Below are 23,163 nucleotides of genomic sequence, written 5' to 3' on the forward strand. Positions count from 1 at the left end.
ACATATCAGAAGCTTCAGTGAGAAATGGACTTTCACTGATCCAGCAAAAGGATGGACTAGTGTAACTCTATCCATCCCCTTCACTCTTATTCTCTGTGATTTTCACTCATTGTCAGAACTAGCATGCTGCAGGGCTGTTTGACACATGCAACCAGCAGATACCACTTTGGGCATGCATTTACCTGTTCATAAAACTCATTGACAATGCCTTCTGTCCACTGCAGATGCAAATCTTTGCATTTTGCAGGCCCATTTATGTCAGCCAGTTTGATGCACATTTGGCAAACGAGCAAGCGGTCATTCTCATTAGTCCAGTCAATTCCAACATCATCATTCACCTGGTAGACAGGAAAAGGAAAACCATGAGTAGGGTAAAAGAATGGACCCACAGAAGAAATATTTAGCTATTAAACAAAATCACAAGTGTAAGCAGGTGAGCTAACCCAAGGTTGAAATTTACCATCAGCTGTGGATTAATCTGTAAAAAGAAAAATAAGTGAAAAATAATGAACATTAAGATAAATTAGGAGAAATTAATATTTAGCATATGATGTGCCTCTTTGAAAACATCTTCTATTAAAACAAACAAATGCAACCTTTTAATGACATTTTCTAAGTAGTTACTACCTAATGTATTTACCATCAAATGCCATGCTGATTTAATTGCAGTGTGAAGATGCATATAGGTTTATTTCCCTATTTATTCTAAGTATATCTGAAAGTATTCCCTACATTTTTCCTCTTCTCCGTTTTTCTCCTATCTCCCCCAATAAAATGTTGTAGCAACTGCTCTAAAATAAAAGGGTTACCTTCAAAGAATCACAGAAAGGTTCTGGTTGGGAGACACACATGGATATCACTTAGTTCAACATCTCTGCTCAAGGCAGAGCCAGCTAAAGCAGGCTGCTCAGCACTGTGTCCAGTTGGGTTTTGAGTACCTTCTAGAAGGGACACTTCACACCCTCTCTGGGCAACACCTTCCAATGTACAACCCCTGTCACATTAAACACATCCTTTCTCATTTTGAAATGGGGATCCCTGTATTTCAGTTTGTTCCTATTGTCTCTTGTCCTGTCACCAAATATCACTAAGAAGAGTTTGACTTCATCTCCTTTACTGTCCCTATCATGTATTTATACACAGAGTTGCATCCCATTAGGTTTCATGGACGTGTGTATGTGCAGCTTATCTTTCTTCATTCCTTACTTATTTTCACAGAAGTGAAGGCTTTGGTTCAAACCATCAAATTCAAAGGACATGTTCAGACATCCTAAATTCTCCAAGCGTTACTGTCATCGTAGCTCTGATGGATGCAAATCTGCCTATAGGTTCAATACTTTAAGAGGAAATTAGGCAGGTGGAAATGATCCCAGAGTTCAAAATTAAGACCTAAAGAAATCCATCTGATATTACCAGGGATTTTGGGACATGACTAGTAGGGGTGCAGTTCAGAATTCTAGGGATGTACAGATAAGTACTCCTTCTACCCCACAGAAGTAGGTTAAAGTCTTTACTGCTCCTTAGAGCCTAACAGAGATACTACAGGAAAATAGAAAACAAAACCATTCATACATCTGGAGGCTTCAAATTTTCAGGATACAGGTCCATACTAAACAATACAACAAGAAAACATTTTATCTATGCCAACAAAACAGCAAGGACATGTCAGTCTTGGATGAGAAAGACAAAGTGCTTGGTGTGTTTCTCACAAGAAACAAGAAAGCAGTACCTGCTCCAAAGTAGGTATCATCTCTAAGTAACATGCCAACAGCATTGAATGATGATGGAGCTTATTAAAATAACTTGATTTTAAAAAAATTAGGTTGAAAATTATAAAATAATTTTTAAGGAAGGTCTCCCAGGGTTATGATTTTATAGTCACTGAATGGAACATGCAGAAAAGATCTTTAAATACTTTTCTCTGTGGTTTACCCATTTGAAACAAAGTAGGAGAGAAGGATCATGCTTACATTGCATTTGAAAATAGAATTTCAAAATCATTTTAATTTCTGTGTTTTGCTAATATAACAGTAGAATTAAACCGCTAAAAATTCACAGTAAGTATTTAGCCATTGTGAAAACTTGCTAACATCTTTGATTTTTTTCCCCTGAGTGCCTTGTAATAAGCCCAAATTGCCAGTGAACAAGAAAACAACGTTGAAAAGTAGGATGTAAAGGAGATTTACATTCAAATAGTCCATAATATCCTTAGTCTAAAACCAGTTGTTCAAAAAACTAAACATATGTAAGAAAAGAAGCTGTGTCACTGAATTTAAATAAGTAAAAAATAACAGAAGCATCAGTTTACTATTCAGCAGAATGTTTTACAGCAGCCAAAATGACAATCAGAAGAAAAAGCAATCAGCAGCCTTTCTAGCCTTTTCACTGTGATACTACCAAGCCCCACAATCTTTTCTGAACACCCACCAGTAAAATGAACTAATCTTCTTACCTTGGCATTGAATTTGGCCACAAAATCAAAGTGTTTCTTCAGGTCAGTAGCCAAAATTGCCTCAATGACGAGGAAGCGGAAATGCTTGAACTCTACATGGTCGAGGTTGACCAGGAAGTTGTACTCTGGCCTCGACATGAAAAGGTTCCAGGCAGCAGCGGCGTGGTGGTTCTCCAGGACAGAGCGGTCGTTGTACAGCACCGCCTGTGAAAGCAATGCAGGCAGTTGAAAAGTGAAAAACCTTTTAGCAAAAAAACCACTGCAATGCAGAAATAAGAATGATGGAGGATGATGCATGAGGGAGGTTTCAGGTTTGTCTGATGTGCCTGTTGGTTTTTTGTTTGGTTTTGTTTGTTTGTTTTGTTTTGTTTTTTAAACAACTTCCCAAGGTTTGAAGATGTGATTTTGGCAGGACTAATAGCAGGCACCTGAACTGTTGTGATGGTGAAGTTTTATTGGAAGACTGATTTGGAAGATCTGGGTATTTCATGCTCAAGGGTCTTTGATTTCTGACTGAACTGCATCGTATGACAATAGATTATTCTATTTCAGGGCACAAATTAATGACTGATATAATACAGGTATGTGATTCTTCATTTCTCAGAACTAACCTCACTTAACAGGCATTACTGTCTTCAGTGTTTGTACCTGGCAATTCTGTCCTTACTGGACTGATTCCAAACACAGAAACAAGTGAAATTCCAGTATGCAACCTGACAGCACACACAGTTTGACAGATTTCTCAATGCTAAAATTCAAAATTGGTTACATCTTTACCAAAACGAGATGCATAACTCTCATAGTGATGGCAATTCCATTCAGAAACTGAAGACGTATCTAGAAAACTGACTTTAGGAGACAAGCACCATTCAGGAAATCTCTCCACTTCAGCAGCAGTCTTTTGAGAATTTGATTTGTGGAAAGAAAAGCATTTGGAAATATGCTTCTATGTAAAATAGATACAAGATTTGTAATTTTTTACACAAATATATACACACACGTTTCAGTGGCTTTTCACTTCAATTATATTTTTCGATCACCTAGAGATGAAAATATTCAATTTTACCCTAAAGTATAGAATCTATTCTTTACCCAGGGAACAGGCTGCTGAAGCAACTCAGCTTTACAGTCCACCTTGCCTAACTGCACAGTAAGTATTTGAGATAGATATAGTCTGCTACCCAGGCCTGATACCTGAGGGTAGATTTTTAATATGGCAACACTTTATCATTACTGAAAGCTGAGACTGCTTGTTGTGAAAAAGAAGAAAAAAAACACAAGTTCTGTAAATTTCAGATGATAACAGATTAAAAAACCAAACAACAAACCAAAAAAAAAATCTCAAACTATAACAAGAAGGATTTGAATTTTTCTCATTAATTTATTTTCAAACTAGGGACAATACATTAAGGCTAATCATCTAACTTCCCTTGTTAGATGGGAAACCTACAACACTTGTTTCTTAAAAATGTATTTAATCATAGCATACATCTTCTATCAATCTATTTACCTGGCCAGAGTATCAAAGTTCTCAATCATACAAAGATGTTACAAGGATGAGAAGTATTACCATCAGTTTATAGACAGAAACTAATACATAGCAAGTTCAGGTGACATGCTGTTGGTAAGAGAGGAAGTCTGGATGCGAGTTGGGGAATAAATCTAGAATTTCTGCATTCCTAACCCAAATTGTTACCACTAGGCTATCTTTTTTCCTTTTCTTGTCGATAAAAATACTTTTTTTAACACAATATGCTGAAGCCAGGCAGTTCAGCTACGTATAGTATAGAAAGATGTTCTTATAATTTAAGTCAATAAATAGTGGCTGAAAATTACTGAATTTAACCCTCAGCATTGGCAGCAACTTCTGTGTAACGTTAGGTAAGTCTCAATTATTCATTTACAAAACAGATTATCTTCCACACACCCCTCCACCCTGATAGATGCATAGTGTAAAAATAAACTCATAAAAGACTGCAGCTGCTTATATTCTATAGCAACAACAGAAAATATGTTACAATCATGCACCAACTCACTTGCATGGTGCACTGTCAACTATACAGGTGTTATTTTATTTTAATCTTTCTGTGCCTTACTGGGTATTCTTCTCTTATTTCACAGTTACAGATTCTCTGTCAGCAGAGCATTAGCTTCTCCTTCACCAAAAATTTTATCAGTACCTTTCTTAACAGCTCTACTGAGGGTGGTGAGGGTGTGTAAGAAGACTCTCACCAATAATCCCCAAGTGAAGTGATTATTTCTGTCACTTTGATAAGCTGTTTCAAAATATTTGGTAGACCTGTGCTTAATGGATGCCACAGGCACCCCTGGCAAGGACAAGCTGTTACCAAAGACCTTCCACACTTAACAGCAGTGCTGCCTGAGATTTATTTACCTGAGGAGCACTCGTTGCTACCAAAAAGGCATTGGTCCTTCCTGGATGATCATAATCATGCATGGCTGCAGCTACATAAAGAGCCATCAGTTCAAGGGCAGGGATGTTGCCAGCTAGGCATCCATAGTTGTCATCTGTAGGTGTGTATGTCTTTGAAAACACATAACCCATGTGGCCATGAGTGATGCCACTGTCAGAATCTGAGCAGAAATAAACAAACAAACAAACAAAGAAATCATTACCACAAGCAACAAAGCAGGAAGAGAAGGAGCAAATTTACAATAAATAACAGAAGCATAAGCACATCCTGACCTCAGTGCTGTCTGATACTGTGCACATGATCCAGTGCAGTAAGGCACACAATTGGAAAGGAGCAAATTCTGATCCCACCTGGGGATCTTCCGACCATCCAGCCAAACCTGTTCTCTAACTATGTAAGTTACTAGCAATAAGCTATGGATCCATGGCCATGCTGGAGCTTTGTGGGTAACTCTATCTTTTCACTTTTTCTTCTAATTTCTTCACCATATAGATGTGACCATGAGACGCTAACAGTCAAAGAAATGGACTGGTCAATTATGGTGCATGTTTTCCAATCCAAAGGCCTAGACTTTGGATCTTTGCTGATAATCCTCTTAATAGCCTCTTTTTGAAGCAGCTGGAATATGCCTGTCACAGACAAATACTGAGTGAGATGCTTTGCTAATATAATCTGCTTGAACGGATCTTACATGCAGCTGAACAATGTCTTTCAAATAACAAACACCAAAAAAGTACCAAAACTCAACGCCTTTCATTCCATCCACTTCTCCTCACCTACAAGGTCTCCAACAACCCTTGCTAATAGAATTTTCCAGGAACAAAAATGCTTCCTACCCCACCAAGACATCTTGAAGAGTTTCACAAAATCTATGTATGTGCCACACAAGCACCACCAAATAAAGCTGAAGTGGGAGTGGTTTCTGCAGAAAAAATTCCTGATTTTCCAGTAAGTCCCTCAGAACTCTAAAAAATACAGACAGGTCCTCTAGTTGCTATAGCTGAACCTGGAAAAGTTTAGATAAAGATGAAACAAGAACAGGTTCCTGTAAAGAGCAATCATAAAACAGCAGACCAGTGGTCTTGCAAACCAGCTGCAAAATGGTAACAAGTCTCTTTTTCTTTGGAGACAGTGAGGAAACACTTCACAACAGCCAAGCAGCGGCAAGCGCACGTACTACCTACATGTCCCAGCAGTTTTGTAATAGCAAAACAATACAGAGTTTGAGGATTTAAAGTGAACACTGCTTCTGGAGCAGCCCTGAAAAGCAGTACTAACAGAATTTCCTAGGAAAAAAGCTGTTGTAAATATCAAACATCTGTTGTTATGGGCGACTACAAAGGCTTACATTCACACATCGTTAAAGTATTAGGTTTTGGAGGACCAATTCCATTCTCAAACATGACACAAACATGACTCGACACCTTCAACATACAACATGCTACTGAACATAAAAGTCTATATAATAATAAGCACTGCACACAATCATCAATTGTTGGCTTTCTTACAGCAAATTTCATGACCAAGACTTTTGAAAATACAACATATATTCTTGCACATTTAAATATACCTGAATCACTTGCTGACCCATGATCATTAATCACAGTTGGGAGTCCTGGAATGGGCTGAGTAGTAAGGTACCAAACGGCGTGTAGGACATCAGTTGCATGGATTCGGTTGTGATCTGTGATACAAAGCAAATAACCCTGCTAATAAACACAGAGGATATTTCTGACAGAGGGAAATCAGCACCATCTAGTGGGTACCATGTGGCAGTCAATCAAGCAAAGAGAAATCAAACATTATCACAAGCATGAAAAACAGCTGTTTTCAGTAAACACTCAGTTTTTCTTTTCCTAGATTTGAAGCATGTTCAATGTTATGTCTCACAGCAGTCAAGAAAGAGACAACAGCAGAGAAGGAGTGGGATCTGCAATGTGGGAAAACTTGCAAGGAAAGTGTTAAACAAGAAGCCTGATCTGTGCTACCAGTTCCAATTCTTTACTCTGGTGGTTGCCTTTTGCTAGTTAAATGCCATTGGGTAATTATGCACTGTTAACCTCTGATTCAAATGAAATAATTAGGAGTATCTCATCCACTTCAGTAGCCCGATTTCACCCATCTTCTAAATACAAGGCAGGTAACACTAACATGACTCTACTTAAGCAAATTTAGGTGCCATGTTAGCAGCTGCTCTGTAAAAAATCAAACTCAGGGTAAGCGTACACTGCATAGTTAAACCAGGTTCTTTCTGCAGTTTTCTGGCCAGAGTTAAGAGTTCAGGCCCTGGACCCTGTAATCTGGCTTACTACAAACTCTCATTGCAGAGATGAGAGATAAAAGTCACCCCAAGGCTCATACCACCAAATCCTTCAACTATCCCGCAATCAACACAGCTGGCTGAAAAAGAATCACACACTGGTTCAGCACAAAGTATCATCTAAACATACATTAGCAAACAGCAACCATGATGCTGAAAGAGCGGTAATGCTTTGCTGCACCAGGACCAAAGCCTACACCTGGGGTTAAACCACTGAAATACAAGCATTTCAGCTTGTGATTCAGGCTAGTTTTGGGCAGAGCACAAGTATTTTCTACGGTGACTAGCTAAACACAAAGAAATTTACTAATCTGAATAACCTGTGCCTCATCACTGCTGCTGCAGTTCTGGTACGTTTCAGAGGACAAAGCACAAAAATGTGGGACTTCGCTGCTGGGGCACCCCCATCTGCAAAACTCACAGTAACTGGCTACATCTCTCACTCTCCCAGAAGAGAGCCCAAACCACCTGGCTGGGAGGCTTTTTGAGGTAGCTTTCCTTCAATCCCACCCACTGTAGTTGTTCCAAGTGGTATTTAACATTTTGATAGAAAGATTATATGACTTTTTAAACCAATGTTTCAGATATTTTTCTAGGAGGTGGGAGAAAACAGGGTGTCCTACATTCCTCAGTGCTGGAGTAATCTCCCTGCTAAGGAGAGTAGTAACTCCCTCTCTTCTCCTGGAGAAAAAAAAAAGTCTTCTGCAGTTGAAGTAGTTTGGTAAATTTGATTTGAATTAGTAAATACTTTGGGGATGACTGAAAGTAGGTTTTTCAGAGAATAAATGATTCACACTGAAAAGTACCAGCAAAGCTGTAGTTGCAGAACAGGATGCACTCATCTACTTGGCATATTTTTTCTGCTTTACAAAGTTCATCTCCTTTGGTAGCATAGCACTGCTACTGTTTAAAAATACAAATTGCTTATGGGGAAGAAATGTTTCAATAAAATCCATCTGGGGCAGTGGGGTACACTTGCATCATCAGGAACCAGTTCCTTGTAGCTATAGTAGCTTTATATGGCTTCAGGCTTGCACAGAATTTTCCATGAATTATTATGAAGCAATGTGAAACATTAAACGCAATGAAAAAAAGATGAGAGGCTGTGGTTCAGTACCAGCCTCTGACTTGAGAGCCACCCATTTGGTCATGATGTTGCAGAAGTAGAAAAGTAGCTGTTATAACAAGAGAAGAAAGACTTCAACAACGAAGTGTGTGGAAAATACCCAAAATTTTAAGGAAGCATCATTGTCTGCTGGGAATTTTGACTTACAAGGTATCTCACGGTATCCACATTCCAAGGCATGAAAGTAGTTCATAAATTCCCTCACTGGTATTTTAAATGTTTCAAACAGCCCCATATCTTCAAAAAGCCTGTATGATACCTGAAAAATAAAACAATCATGCTGCTAAATAGACCAGAAAAACTCTAATTAGATATAAAAATAATTCTGTTGATTTACCCCATGAAAACCTGCTTTCCTGGTAGTATTTTCTCAAGTGCATCTGATCCAGCTACAGCTGCACTTACTTGCCTTTCCATAGGGATGTGGCTGCATAGCCAGACAGACAAGCTGTTAGTACCAAACAGTCCTCATTCCTTCATTACACTCTTCCAGATGTTCTTCTTTTCCTCTCAGGCATATGGATCCCCCAAATTTCGCAAGCACCTCAGAAACATACACACATAAAGGAAGATATCCAGAGTTCTTCAGTGTCTTGGGAAAAATTTCCCCATAACTTCTCCAAGCATCCATGAGTCAAATCAATTCCCAGAAAAAAAGAGGAACATGCAAAGTAATAACAAAAGGAGATAACCATTTTGATCCTGTGCATTATGTCCTTTCCCTCTCCCCCATTTCGGAAGTGAAATGGCAAAAGTGAGTTCTCCAAGAAGATTTCAGAGGCATCAAGTGGCTTAGGAAGCAGAGTGGCTCCAAGTGTTCCTGCGCAGAAGGATGACTGTAGACATCCAGGAGAGGATACATTAGAAGGGAAAGTGTCATGGATGAGTGGGGGGTGTTCAGGAGAGATGAATGCTCAGAAATGTACACAGCAGCTGCTGCAAAAAGGACACTTTTAAAAACAAGTTTGAACTTGACATACAGAATAATGGGGCATAGTACAATTACTGCCTGACTTGTTCATTTCTTTCACAAATTAGACCCTAAAGCCTTTCAGCTTCTTTATTTATTTACTGCTGTTAACTAAATTCTGTCCTTGTGATGCCATCTGTCTGCTAACGATCTGCCTAGAGCTAAGCAATGTGAAGCACATTTGGAATGATGAATGTTAAATGATAAGAAATTGTTACAAATTATGTTTCATGTTTCACATCTGAATGTAAATCAAACACCTGTACACACCTGTTTCTTTCTGTATACTGTGTATATAAATTGGGACCTGTGAGCTGCACCCACAGTTTAATGAACAGATGCCCTGCCACTGTGAATTTTTACAGTAAGAATAATAAAAAAGGATGTGAACTTGCAGCATTAAAGATCTTCCCTACCCCACCGGCCCTCCTAGTTATTCCCTACCAGAAAAAAATCTGTGTGTGAACCAGCTCTGGCAAATCATTGCAACAGGCAGTGATGATGCAGAGACAGGTTGAGGGTGGTGTCTGACATCATCTGGGATGCCCCTCTAATGACACATATCTGACAGCTGGGGTTCTGCTCGAGGCCCCAGCTCTTCTGTTCGTACCGTAACTGTGTAGGTGCCACTAGCAAGACAGTCAGAAGAATCACTGCTGGTAGTAATTTCTCTTTGTGGCCATGACCATTGGCCATAAAGTAAAAAGTTCTTTATAGGAAAGCAGCTACGGAACTACTGAATTACAGTGCTCTGAAAGACGTGAACTTGAATAAAAGGCAGGGATGGTAGAAGGCAAAACTTTACTCTCTGGAAACCCCATGGGATCCTCCTCTACTGATGCAGAGCAAAGAGACTGCATAATTTGGATTAGAAACCACAAAGAATTCTGTTTATCTATCTGGAATCACTACTGAAGTAAATCAGTCAGGATCTAAACTTTCACCTATGGAGAGATGAGGTGTTTTATACTCTAGTCTTCAATCACTCAATGACAAGCTTCGTATTTCCAGCAAAATATCTCTATATAAAAAGAGGAAGCATATGGAAATATTATTCTGCAAGACAAAACCTTACTGGTCTCCACTGCCAGTACTGGACAGGTATCCTAAATGGTGTCATAAAAGCGTATTTTTCCCTCCCTTGGATTTTTGGGGGACAGAAAATTCCACAGTACTTGAAAAGAAGTGAAGCTGACTGTGGTAGATATGACTGATAGCTCTTCTCCATGACTTGGGATAAAATGGCTTTATTCTCTAGTCTCTGTGGTCATTAGAAAGCATAAATAGCCAAGCAAATAATTTGCACATTTCTGTAATGTTTTCTTTCTTTATTTCTCCCTTTCTTAGCAAATAGGGAGGAGGAAGGGGTAAAGGCAGGTCAGAAAGTGGATAAAAGGGCATTGATGTCTTCCAGAAAGTCAACTAACTGAATTGTTTAATTTTAAAGAAAAGAAAAACTGTGTAATTTTGTTTATTCTTTGCTCTGGATTAATAATTTTTAAATGCTTATGTTTTTTAAAATCCTTCTTTCTCAAACCGCATGCTGCTTCATGAGCTCCCTTGGAGCTGCAATCCCACAGGCTGAGAACTGCATCCTCACAGCCGTGGTGCAGTTCCCTCTGCCAGGGACAAGCCCAGGGAAACTCCGATGGCTGTCAGGAGCTTGGCAGTGGGTGCTCCACACTGCCTCTCGTCTCCATTTGCTGCTTGTCTCTGCAATGATTGCTAATGCTTGAATGAATCATTTGTAACTGAGACACTTCTGGTGGTGCTGCCTGAAGGACAAGCACGTATCCTGAATAACTCCTAATGGAAGCTGTTTTGGAAATGGGGATTGTTTTTCTCATGTAGCTCCTGTCCTGGGTGTTGCAGGAACACATAAATGGCTCTTGTTGGAGGACATGTGCAAAGTTTAGCTTAGCAGTTCCCTTCTCATTGTTTGCAGGCAACCCTCTTGCACTCTTGTTTTGTCTCCTGTATTTGATTTCTTCAAATGTGTCTTTCTTATAAGTTGTTGGCACCTGGTCTCTGGCTCTGACAAACACAACTCCTCATAAGGGCCACTGTAACAATCCTGGGAATATCCCAACCTCCAAAGATTGATTTCCCTCTCTCCTTCATAAGACAGCTGCAGCTTCTCTCTGCAGAAGCCATGCATGATGATGATATGACTAAATGTTCCCCTCGGCACCACCCAGAGCCCAACTCATATCACTCAGTGATGTCACCCAGCCTCAACGCTGCTCATGTACTGAGAGCATAGGAGCACCAGCAGCACTTCTCATCTCAGCCCAGTAATAAAAGCTAGAGAGAGACCTTGACTTCTATTCTTTTTAATTTTATTTGTTTTCCAAAGCAAATGAGTGTCTCTCTCACAGGTTTTCATTTTATGGGAGCTGTAAGAAGAGTGTTAAGTGTGACTGAAGAAATTATCTAACTTTACGGCCTGTTGTGAATCATCAGCTCAGTTGGAGAGCTCTGCTGTTCTTTTCTGAAATGAGACTGGTATGTAAATTCTTCTCTAACCACTATCATGCATATTTGTTAGTGCCATTATTTAGAGTGCTTGCCACTGTACTTTGCACAGACGCTATTATGACCATTGACTGGTTTGGGGTCTTTTTACATGTGTAAACCAATTTAACATTCCAGAAAGAAGAAACAGACATCTCAAGCAGCTTTAAAGATGCTAAGCCAGCATTTGCTTTCTAAACTGAATGCACCCTTAGAGGCACGTGTCGACTCTGCTTTGTTCCATCTCATAAATTTAACCTAACAAGGCAAACATAGTTAATTCAGCTTGTTAATTTACCTGTTTTTAATGGATGAGTCCATTTAATGGCAAAATACAGAGAATAAATCATTAGAGTTTTTGTTTTCCTTTGTTTATGACATTCTAGGATTTAAAAATTATACACGAAAAAGACAACACTTGTGCCTGGAACAAAAATATTTATTTATTTTAGTTCTCTTATTTCTGAAAATATTTTTGTTAGGAACATCTGAGTAGATGGGCAAAGAACTAAAGGATCTATATTTTACGAACAAGGTTGAACGTGCCACATTCTGCTCTTAGGGAGTGGTAGTTATTACAGATAGCTGTTAAATAAAATGGTGAATTTTGATCACAAGTATTATTTATTAAAGCTTCTCTATTTTATTTCACAGGACTCATTTTGTGGCAAAATGAATAACATCCTCAGAATGCATGCAAAAAGCAGATGTTGGGAAACAGAGTGTGGAGCTTTAGTGCAAATTGAAGGAGGCACAGAGGAATTTTCCTGAGAGGTAGAGAACTCCATGCAACTTGGTAAAGTGCTTAAAACCTACAGAGGTACCTATGTAAAGGCAGAACAAATTTAGATTTATTCAAACTGTTGGTTATGCCATTAAAAAAAAAAAGTTCTGTTTTTCCTTATGTTTCACTTATGATTCTATCACCACTCTATGCTAGTAGAAAACAACACGACCAATATGACCTAGAAGAGCATTTTAACCACACACTGTCCAGTGCAAATGTGTCTCGATGATCATTACCGATATATCGTAATGATATATCAATATCCACATCCAGCTATAGTTTTCCTATTTCTCTAAAATTAATCTAGAAAGCTGGAAGGCTGGTTAAACACAGATATTACTTGCCAAGCTATAGAACAGTAAAAGGCAGACCACAGGATAGATTTGAATTTATGCTGTGGTTTTCCCAGTTGACCACTGGATAATTGAATCTAGCTGAAAAATAGTTAACTGCCAAGGGACCAAGGTCTGACACAGCATTCTCTGGAGTTTGTTGCACTGAGATCTGCCTGACACACTAACCTTTGTGTTGCTGGGGGGGGGGGTGTTAATTGCCCCACATTATACTAATTAACATAATCTCTTCTTTCCAGCACTCATCACTACATAATGCCTTGTAAAGTGATACTAGATCAGTCAGATTCTCTTGTGATTTTTTTTCCGTAAATAATAATCACAGAATCATAGATTTGTTTAGGTTGGAAAAGACCCTTAAGATCATCAAGTTCAACTGTAAATCAAACACTGCCAAGTTCTTCACTAAACCATGTCCCTAAATGCCACATATACACATCTCTTTAAATACCTCCAGGGATGGTGACTCAACCAATTCCCTGGGCAGCCTGTTCCAATGTCTGATAACCCCTTCTGTGAAGAAATCTTTCCTAATATCCAATCTCAGCCTCCCCTGGTGCAACTTCAGGCCATTTTCTCTTATGCTATCACTTGTTACTTGGCAGAAGAGACAGACAACCACCTCGCTACAACCTCCTTTCAGGGACTTGTAGCGAGCAATAAGGTCTAGCCTCAGCCTCTGCTTCTCCAGACTAAACCACTCCAGCTCCCTCAGCTGCTCCTCACAAGACTTCTTTCCCAGACCATTCACCAGCTTTGTTGTCCTTCTCTGGACATGCTCCAGCATCTCAATGTCTTTCTTGTAGCAAGGGATCCAAAACTGAATATAAGATTTGAGGTGCAGTCTAGAAACCAGATTGCTGTTGGCCTTCTTGGCCACCTGGGCACACTGTTGGCTCATGTTCATCCGGCTGTTGACCAACACCCCCAGGTCTTTTTCTGCAGGTAAGCTTTCCAGCCACTCCTCCCCAGGCCTGTAGTGTTGCATGACATTATTGTGACCCAAGTGCAGGACCCAGTACTGAGCCTAGTTGAATCTCATGCAATTGGCTGGAGCCCAAGAACCTGGATTGGCCCTGGAGTCCGAGTCCGTTCCAGAGGCTGGTTTTCAGAGGCTGGTTGGTTGCAGAGTTAGGGTGTTGTTGGTGCTGCTGGTTCTAGAGCAAGTATGATTTCCAGAGTTGGTGGTTTGGCAGGGAAGTGGTTCTAAATCTCATTCTAGCTTGCTTGTTGGTTCTGGAGCAGGTTCTAGCTCACTTTGGGGTTCTCTATTGGGTTCCTGGTTGTTTGATAGTACTGGAGTGGGATCATGGTTTTGTTGGTTCAGGACCGCCTGCTCATTCAAGACTATGGTCCACCTCTGTCTCTGTTGTTTAACCTCTACTGTTTTTTTCAGTACCGCTTCTTAGTTCTGGATTGTGTTCTAGCTCACATATTGGTTCTAGAGCAGGTTCTAGATCACGTGAAAGTTCTAGAGCTCTTTTTAAGAATTACTTGCTTTTCCTGTTTAATAAACTTCAATACTTACATAAGAAAAAATGGCTAATTTGTCAAGTGTGCTAGGAAAAGGGGTATAACAAAGTTCAACCAAGAAAGTGATTACGGAAACAATGTTAATCATCCTGGGTAGAGACAGGTTGTGTCAGCATGTGCATTCAACTTACAGGATGCAAGTTAAAACCGATAATTGAAAGAAAGACTAGTAAGTTGTCACATTTAGATTAATAGTAAATTGGTATTCTCTATATAGTAAGTATATAAATTTACTATCTATTTAAAGTTGAGAGAATAGAGCATGGACTACTTTTTCCCCCAGCTCCTGAAACCTTTCATTCTTGCATTGCCTGACTGCAATCTCCAGTATAAAAAAGGAGCAAAGTTCAGTATTTCCTGTATCAACCAAATATATTTACTGTTTAGCTCTCCTATGCTGAACCCCCAGGAGTTCACAAAGAACTCAGTAAGGGGTAGTAGTAACTTCTACAGATAAAAGAGAATGTTCAGAAACATTTACATAAACTCATTGGCAGAGAGTAGAAGGCAAAATAGGTGTGTGTTTATTTCTTTCACATCTTAAAATAAAAAAATATAGAAATTTAAAACTAAGGAATGGATGGAGTTCATATTGTCAGCTGTGAATTAGTTGGCAGAGATAAAATTTCATAGGATGACCAGCTTTTAAGCACAATTGATCTTAACACTATTTTGTTTAAATCTGTCAATAATCTAGCCAATCACTGCAGACAAGATATCCTTCTCACCTGACTGAGAATCCGACCACATTTCTTTCCAATTTTTTCCACCAAATCAAAGATTGGGAAGTTCCAACTATTTAGCTGCTCCATCAGGGGATCCAAGTTGTCCATAACCAGAGGCTCAGGAGCAAGTACGGGCTTGTCCTATGCGAGAAATCAGAATAAAGAGGAATTTTTAGTTCTGTGAAGCACCTCATAAAAAATCTTACACTCTTAAAAATGAAGGTTACATTATCATCATCTGTAAGTTGATGGTACTTTTCTCAGCTCAACAGAGATGTCCCCATTTCTACCAGTCCTGCAGCTAGTCACTCTCCTTTATAATTTGTTTCACTTGAATGAATAGAAAATTCTGTATATGAAATATCAGTCTCTAATCTATGAGACACATTCATACATTCATTCATGGGAATCATTCATTCATTTCTGAGGGACTCTGTCTTCTTCATTGTAAAATTTGCTGCAGTACAGAGGGAAAAATGCTTATTTTCTACTTTCACATCAGAACCCATTTATTATAATCTAACACAGCTAATGAAGCTTGCCCCAAGTGAAGCTTGCACTTCTTAAACTGAAACCTACCTGTTTTTCAGGGTTTGCAAATAAAAGATGGGTTGTGCCCCTCCTTTCACATTTCTCCCTGTATAATTCCTTGAATTTCATTATTACTAAGAAACTGTAGATGAGTAAATGCCAAAATATCTCAAGAAAAATGCCTTTTCTCAGCATGTTCAACTACAATTGAACAGATTACGATACATTTTTCAAGACCTCATGCCAACTTAAATGTATTAATTGAGTTGTACAATAGGCTGGGAAAAATTTAACTAAACAAAGCTTTCTCTCTACAGCTCAATCAAGCTTAAAGCTGAATTCAGGAGTCATGAGAAGATCAGCACTTTTCACCATACTGCAATGTTCTTATGTCCAAGACATACACCGACAATAATCACGCAGCAACCACAGACAAGTGTTAATTTATTTTAAAATAAGGACCACTGTATATATTAGCCAAGATCACAAGGCCATTGAGAAGGTGAAGTGGCTAAACAGGAAGATTATATCATGCTGGTAGTCTGAGCAGATAATTTATCTTTCTTCCAATCCTTTCCCTTTAAAGGCAATGCTAACACAGAAGCCAAACACTTCAGAAATGCCCAATGCCAGATCCACAAACTTATATTTATTAATCAAAATGGATGGTTAGTGTTTCACAAGTGGCCAGCTCTTAGCAGCTCTCACACATTTCAATGGTTCCTTTCAACTCTTGTAAGTCAGTCCTCCTACTGCAAGGTAGGAGCTTGCTGCAATTGTTGCTGAAAACCATGGTCAAAATCTTTACACAAACCTAGGGGTTTTTTTGGGGATGGGTTGGGTATTTTGGTTGGTTTGGTTTTGATTTGGTTTGGCTTTTTCCCCAGTGTCAGTATACACTCAATCTATTGCGCAAGTGGAACTTAAACAAGCTACCTCAGGTGGTATCAAGGGATGCAGAATGGTAGTCTCAGGCGTGTACGTCCTACAGACAGATCCCTTCCGTGTCTGCTCTTTGGAGCAATCTGTCTCATCATCATTTTGTACGATATCGCTGCTGTCACTGTTGTTGGTCTCATAGTCAGAAGTGGCTTGCGCAGGATCATCTACAACACAAATCACAAAGCTTGTTGTGTAAACAGCAAGGACTGCACGAAAGTCACCCTGTGACGTTCTGAATAATAGCAACAGGATCTCTGACTCATAATACATATGTGCTGCTTGGCTGGGTCCAAAGTCGGACAATCTGTCCAAAGGCACTAATGCATATACCCTGCAGAGTGTAAAAAATGGGCCTGGGGACTGAATAGTGAGAAAAATTGTGAGGACCAATATTTGAGCTGACTAGGCTAGATGAGGGAATCTTATATCCTTTATATTTTAACTATATTCTTCATTAGTATTTTGCACATGTTTTACATAGAAAAAAGAAAGGGGCCTCAAAGACAATTTGTATGGTCTCACCTATGTATGCTCTTTTTTATGAAGACAAGCATATCTGCCCTTTCAGTGAATGATTACTGAATTTTAAGGGATGAGATATTTTTTTCATGGACAAAGAATTACCTGTTCTGTTCAGGGTGTGTGTAGTACGATCATTTCTATGTAGTGTCCCATCAGGAGCTTCTATTTGGTTATAGGGTCTGCCACAGCTGAAATACATCAAGAAACATGCACAATATAAAGAACCATGCACATTAGACAGTCTAATGTAAAATGATTCCCTGCTGACAGTGTAAGATTATGCCATATTGTATAAGCTATGATACAGGGTGCATTCTCCAGACAAAATTACAAGAGCGAGCTGATCTTTTACTGGCAGTCAGGAACATAAAAAGACAAAAAATACAAAAAGACCTTGGATTAACTAGCCACCACCATTAAATTTGTGTTGCCAACAGTAAACCTATACCATGAGATTTTTTTTTTTAATATTTATTTTATCCTCTAAGGTTATCAGTACCAAAAAAATCCCCTGGTTTTGTACTACAGCTGCTCTATAAGCATGAATTAAAATGATGAAAATGTGCTGGAGTGCCCTTCAATCTTATATAACTCAATTTGAACACAGCCATGAAGTGGCTTTACTCTCCTTTTCTTGCTTAAAACTTTAATATGTTCCTTTTAAGGAGGAAAAAGGTATCTAGCCATTACTGCAGTGACAACATACCAAGAATATCAATATCAAGGAGGCGTTTTAGACAGAACATGAGGTCAGTGATAAGGCATCCAAACATTTAGTGATGAAACTAGGAGACAAAATTTGATTCACCATTCTCAGAATGGAAAGATGTTGTGGGAGGGATCTCAGTATCATGGCCTTTCCAAATGACTGGCTCTTCCCTTCCATTAAAATGCTTTATTCCTTGTGCATGATTCCCTTTTAAGTCCTAAACGTGAACTGAATACCAGCTGGAGCATTTCAAATTACAAAGTGATCGAGTCTAGAATCTGAAGTAACAATGATATACCATGAAAACATGAGAGAACTTAACAAATTTGAAGCCTTATTTAGCAGTATTAGATCCAATCTGACCATGAAAAACTGACATTTTAAACATTTTTTGCTCTGGTTAGACTCAGTATTTTGTGGCACATCTCATATATAACAGTCTTTGCAAAGCAACTATTACAAAATTATTTTGACTGGTCAAACTTTGTACTAGAAACTTTGTACCGATGTAAGTACATCATATGAAAATGGCTGAAATCTTATGCCAGATGGCTTGTGACTGAGTCATACGAAACATATTCTGGAGCTTGTTATGCCCTGAAAACACAATGGATTTCTGAAAGAATTTTAAATAAAAATACAAATCTGTATATAATGATAACTTGTACTGCATAGCCAAGCAAATCTTGCATCACACAGGTTTATAAACAAGATGAAAAATATGTCTTAATTCCTCTCTCTCACATTCCTTGTGGTTTCCATCAGGTCAATGCTAACAAGTGAAAACGTAAAAGTAAAAAGAAAAAGAGAGCCTTTGATGGGTTGTAATGCTACAAGGCTTTTGCGTCATTATAAGTGCACCTCTTTATTTCCAGAACACATGCAAACTCACACTGATTTAATATATATGGTCCACATAAAATAGTATATTACAAAAAATAAATTACTGAGCTACGTAGTAGAACACTTGAAATCTGCTCTGTGTCAGAAGCAAACGTGCCCCATGCTACTTTAACTCAATCTCCTTCATGCACAGGCATTATAATGTACTTCTTAATCACAGGACCGTTTAACATTTTTTCCACAGGATTCCTGCCTCATCCACTAAGCAGAATTAAAAATTATTACTTACAAGGTATTTTAACAGCACTGCCTGGTATATGTTCTTGTTTAATACAGTTTTCAAACTCTGCTGTCCTACCACATTTACCTTTGTAAGTAAAAAAAAAAAGTACAGTAAAACTTCTGTCTTGATGCCACTGCCTGGATGGATCAGATTTAAAGCACTGAACCCATCAAGAATTCATTGCCTCTTTTTTGTTGTTGCTCGGGGAGGGATTGGTTTCATAGTGGTAGAGACTTGCTGACTTGGTATTATTTCCTACCAAGGCAGTTTTTTTGGCAGTAAACGTAAAGGATTGCATACCATGAAGACTAGCAATCTACAATGTAAAAAAAAAATAATCAAATATTTATTTCCAGTGTTTGCTAATTTAACTCTCTCAGCTCACCTTAGCCATTTAATTTAATTTTTTTTAAATTGTGCTTACATTACAGAGGTGCTTTATTTCTGTGGTGTTGGTTCACATGTGCATATGACATCTCCATATACTAATGGCTAGAAATGTGATCGTGCTTATGATTTTTCAATGGGTGTTGAAGGAATAGTGATTATTAGTTATAGTGGATGCCAATTCTATTAGCAGTCATTACACTGTAATATTTTAAACAATGTGTTTGTTTCAAATAATCAACAACAAAGTCTATGCCAGCAATTTAACTATTTGTAATACTTACACAGTCTAAGCATTTGAAAACAAGGAAATTAAGAACCTAAATATGCTATGCAACCTACATAGATCACATAAGACAGGAGCAACATAACAGGTAATGAACATTAACCAACAATTGAATTGAAATTGAAGTCTACACCTAACAAGAAAATATATCTCATTACTACTTACAGCAATCTTACATTGTGTTTTTTGACGTTTTTTATGCATCAGTTAACTGTTCTCTTTAATAGAAGGCTTCCAGTGATAATTGTTACTAGTAAATAGTATTTTGTTGAAGTAGTAATAAAGGTATAGTTTAATAGCATGGTAGCACATTTATGGTGTACATGTAATATAGTTGCAATTTCAAATGAATCATTGCAAGTCCCAGTTTTGCCAGACCTTCGGAAAACTTTTTAAAGCACTTAATCCAGTCACCTAAATACATCTTAAGAGCCTGTCAGGATCCTAATCTGAACTCCAGTGAGAATTACTCTCTTGAGCAAACTAGCAATCTCAATTTTGACTTTCTCACACCCCCTTCCTAGCCCTGCACACAGCATACCAAGACACGTCCAAAGCCATGTGACTGAAGTCAGAAAAGAAAAACTATTTCCAAAGATAATCAAACTTGATAACAGTTACCCCAGCCTCAGATGACATGTTGTCCACTGGCTAGCCAATAATCACAAATCACTCACTACTATGACCAGAAGCACCATCTAATGAGTAAGGTAACCTTGAAACTGCTCTGGAATAGGCTTCTAAATACCAGTGTTTCCCACTATTCTGAACTGGACACATACTGCAAACTCTGGTACTCTAACTTAGCAACTGAATCCTGTTCAAGAAGATAAGCAGAACAACTTTCTTTCCAAAATGCTGATTTTGCAGAGCAGATCTGTGGAATCTAATAATGGGCTACTTTAAAGTGGGAAATTAAACTGTGTTACTGTAACTCTTAGCACTGGAAAGAACTCAGCTGCAGTTGATTACTGAAAAAAATCCCAATGCTACATAATCTGATTCTGCCTAGAGAGGACAGGATCCACTCCTTCTGAGCAAGCATTCAAAATCATGCATTCAGGCATTGTTGGCACACCGTTGCCTGAAGGCTACAGGCCAGCAGCTCTTAAACCCCTACCATTCAGATTTATCTGTGAAACATCAGTTTCCTGCTGTGAAAGACTTGGCCTGTGACCTGAAAGTGACTGTTCATGTTAAGGGCATGGCGTGAGAAGCACAAGTTGTTAACGTGAAATCCAACTTTGGGATCTGCAAGTTATTGGTGAAGAATTTATTTATGAATCATATTGTGCATCTGACAACCGTCTTGCATTTTAAAAGCACTTTGTAGCATCAATCTACACAATTACTCATACATTAAGAACTTCTTAGATACGGTGAAATATCAGTACACAATACTGCAGCAAATGACAAAAATTTGCAAGTGCGCCAAAAGAGCTTGTTCATGAGAACAGTGTGAAATTATTCCAATGCATGTCAAATTACTATCTTACCTGCTGCAGATGACAGAGGGGCTGATAATAGGGTCTGACAAAGTAGGTGCACTCTGAGTAGAAGTTAAGACTTTGTGTGGCTTTAAGCCTTGCTTGGTGTCAGTATCTGTAGAGTCTGGAAATGACACGGAAGATTTTTTTCCGGTAGGACTTGTGGCAGGCGTTCCCTGAATCGGTGAATGGCATGGGGAGGTGAGAGGTGAAATATTTGGCGGGATACCTGGCAAGAGAAGAGAAGAGTCTTGTCAATTAACAGAAGTGGCAGATGGTTGTATGAGTTCACTGTGCAGAAAGACTCCTCTTGAGAGGCATGGATATGCTTCCAAATAGGAAAATAAGAGAAAACCTTCCTCTACTCTGAGCCAAGCCCAGGGCTGTCAGAGAGAGATGAAGCTCCATTAATATCAGCCACTTCTACCTGCTGAAGATCTGGCTCAAAATACGAAGCCCTGTTAAGCAGGATGCACTAGTGGGTAGGCATGAAATGACAGGCATGTGTTAGCAGCATGACTATTGGTAATAACATGTTCTAGCCACAGAGACACCAAACTCCAAATAAGCAGTTCCCAGAACCATCTGCAGTTTCTCTTTGCTTCACTGTCTCCATCTGTGAAGCAGGGACAAGAAAGGCTTACATGCATTCCCAGCAATATTGAATTTCTACATGTGTGAAGAGTAGCAATAAACCAAAAAATCAATTTTTAGTAGTCATACTTTATATAAATATAAAAATATTGCACTTGTGGTGCCATTTCCGAATGCCTCACAGATTTCAGCCTTGATCTTTTGCAGCTTGAGTTTAATTTTCAGTATCTGTTGCTCACTATGGGAGACTTGTGACCATTACCTATACCACATGGCACTGTACTCCTGAGCTAGTGTATCAGAAACTGCCAATATCCATGTGTGAACACTAGCAAGATGTAGTTCTCTCTGCCCCTTATTCTATCTATGCAGCATTGCCAAGATGAAATGCATCAGCCAGTCCAGTGTCTAAGTGCTGCCTTCTTTTTGAATCCACTTTATGTTTTCTAGTCTCAAACAAAAATGTCCCATTCACAATAAAGAACAGAGGACAAAACAGAATCTATCTTAAAAGGAAATGCATGTAAATGGACTTACCTGCTGTTCTACAGTTTGTAGGAACTCAGTCCCACTTCATTTACCATGTTCATCTTTAAAGCCAAATGATATAAAGAGCTTAGGAACTTTAACTGGTTTTATGTTTGAATTGTGCCTGCTATCTAATGCTTGTGTCTGGAAGGCATTTATCTTAGAATAAGGCAATATGTAGATCTAAGTTTATTAAATACTAACTTTGCAGATATATGTGTACACTTGCAGTGGTTTTTCCTGATAACTTACTGTGATATGAAGTTAAAGTATGACTTACTGTTGACAATCCAAGAGTTAAAAATAATCTCTGACATTTACTACACCGTAATTTTGAGATATCCAACATCTTCTAAGTTTTGATTAGGGTATTTCTCCAGCAAATATGTGGTATGTATTACTGTCTTAATTCAATTATTGCAACTAGGATATTAAGCTAGTCTCAAGATCATAAACCTACAGCCTACAGAGCAATTAAAAAGTTATCAGATGGCCATGACATATGGAAATTGCTTTAAAATACAGAAAGCCTCTGTTTCACATTTATTAATCCTTTGAGATATCTGTTTTCCATCCAACAAAAAAACATCTTTAAAAACATTTTGCAGTCTGTAAATTGCACAGGGAATTGAGTTGGATTATTATCTATCTTTGAGCTATACGGTACCAGGTAATCTTCATGACTAGATGAATTTAGAGAAGACAACATATATGGTCATCTTTCAACTATATAAAATGCTGTGAATCTAAACAGCGATTTTCACAATAGTGTTTCTAATCACAAATGGCTTTCTACTGCTAATCTGGGGTCTTGTCTCTTGAAATATATTTAGTTG

The 23,163-nt window shown here is 38.5% G+C and overlaps 1 protein-coding gene across 1 annotated transcript in view; it reads right to left on the reverse strand.

Annotated features, from left to right (window-relative positions):
* Positions 1 to 23,163, reverse strand: part of PDE3A (phosphodiesterase 3A, cGMP-inhibited) — an 89,736-nt gene that overhangs the window by 7,939 nt on the left and 58,634 nt on the right. Inside the window, exons 5-13 of the mRNA XM_010179460.1 lie at positions 21,215 to 21,434; positions 17,313 to 17,398; positions 16,683 to 16,852; positions 15,219 to 15,356; positions 8,481 to 8,592; positions 6,458 to 6,571; positions 4,848 to 5,047; positions 2,453 to 2,656; positions 183 to 338 (exon numbers count right to left, since the gene is read on the reverse strand). Coding sequence (XP_010177762.1) covers positions 183 to 338; positions 2,453 to 2,656; positions 4,848 to 5,047; positions 6,458 to 6,571; positions 8,481 to 8,592; positions 15,219 to 15,356; positions 16,683 to 16,852; positions 17,313 to 17,398; positions 21,215 to 21,434 — 1,400 coding nt within the window. The remainder of the gene's footprint in view (positions 1 to 182; positions 339 to 2,452; positions 2,657 to 4,847; positions 5,048 to 6,457; positions 6,572 to 8,480; positions 8,593 to 15,218; positions 15,357 to 16,682; positions 16,853 to 17,312; positions 17,399 to 21,214; positions 21,435 to 23,163) is intronic.

This window comes from Mesitornis unicolor, unplaced genomic scaffold (assembly GCF_000695765.1).
Source record: "Mesitornis unicolor isolate BGI_N332 unplaced genomic scaffold, ASM69576v1 scaffold1952, whole genome shotgun sequence".
NCBI classification, from domain to species: Eukaryota; Metazoa; Chordata; class Aves; order Mesitornithiformes; family Mesitornithidae; genus Mesitornis; species Mesitornis unicolor.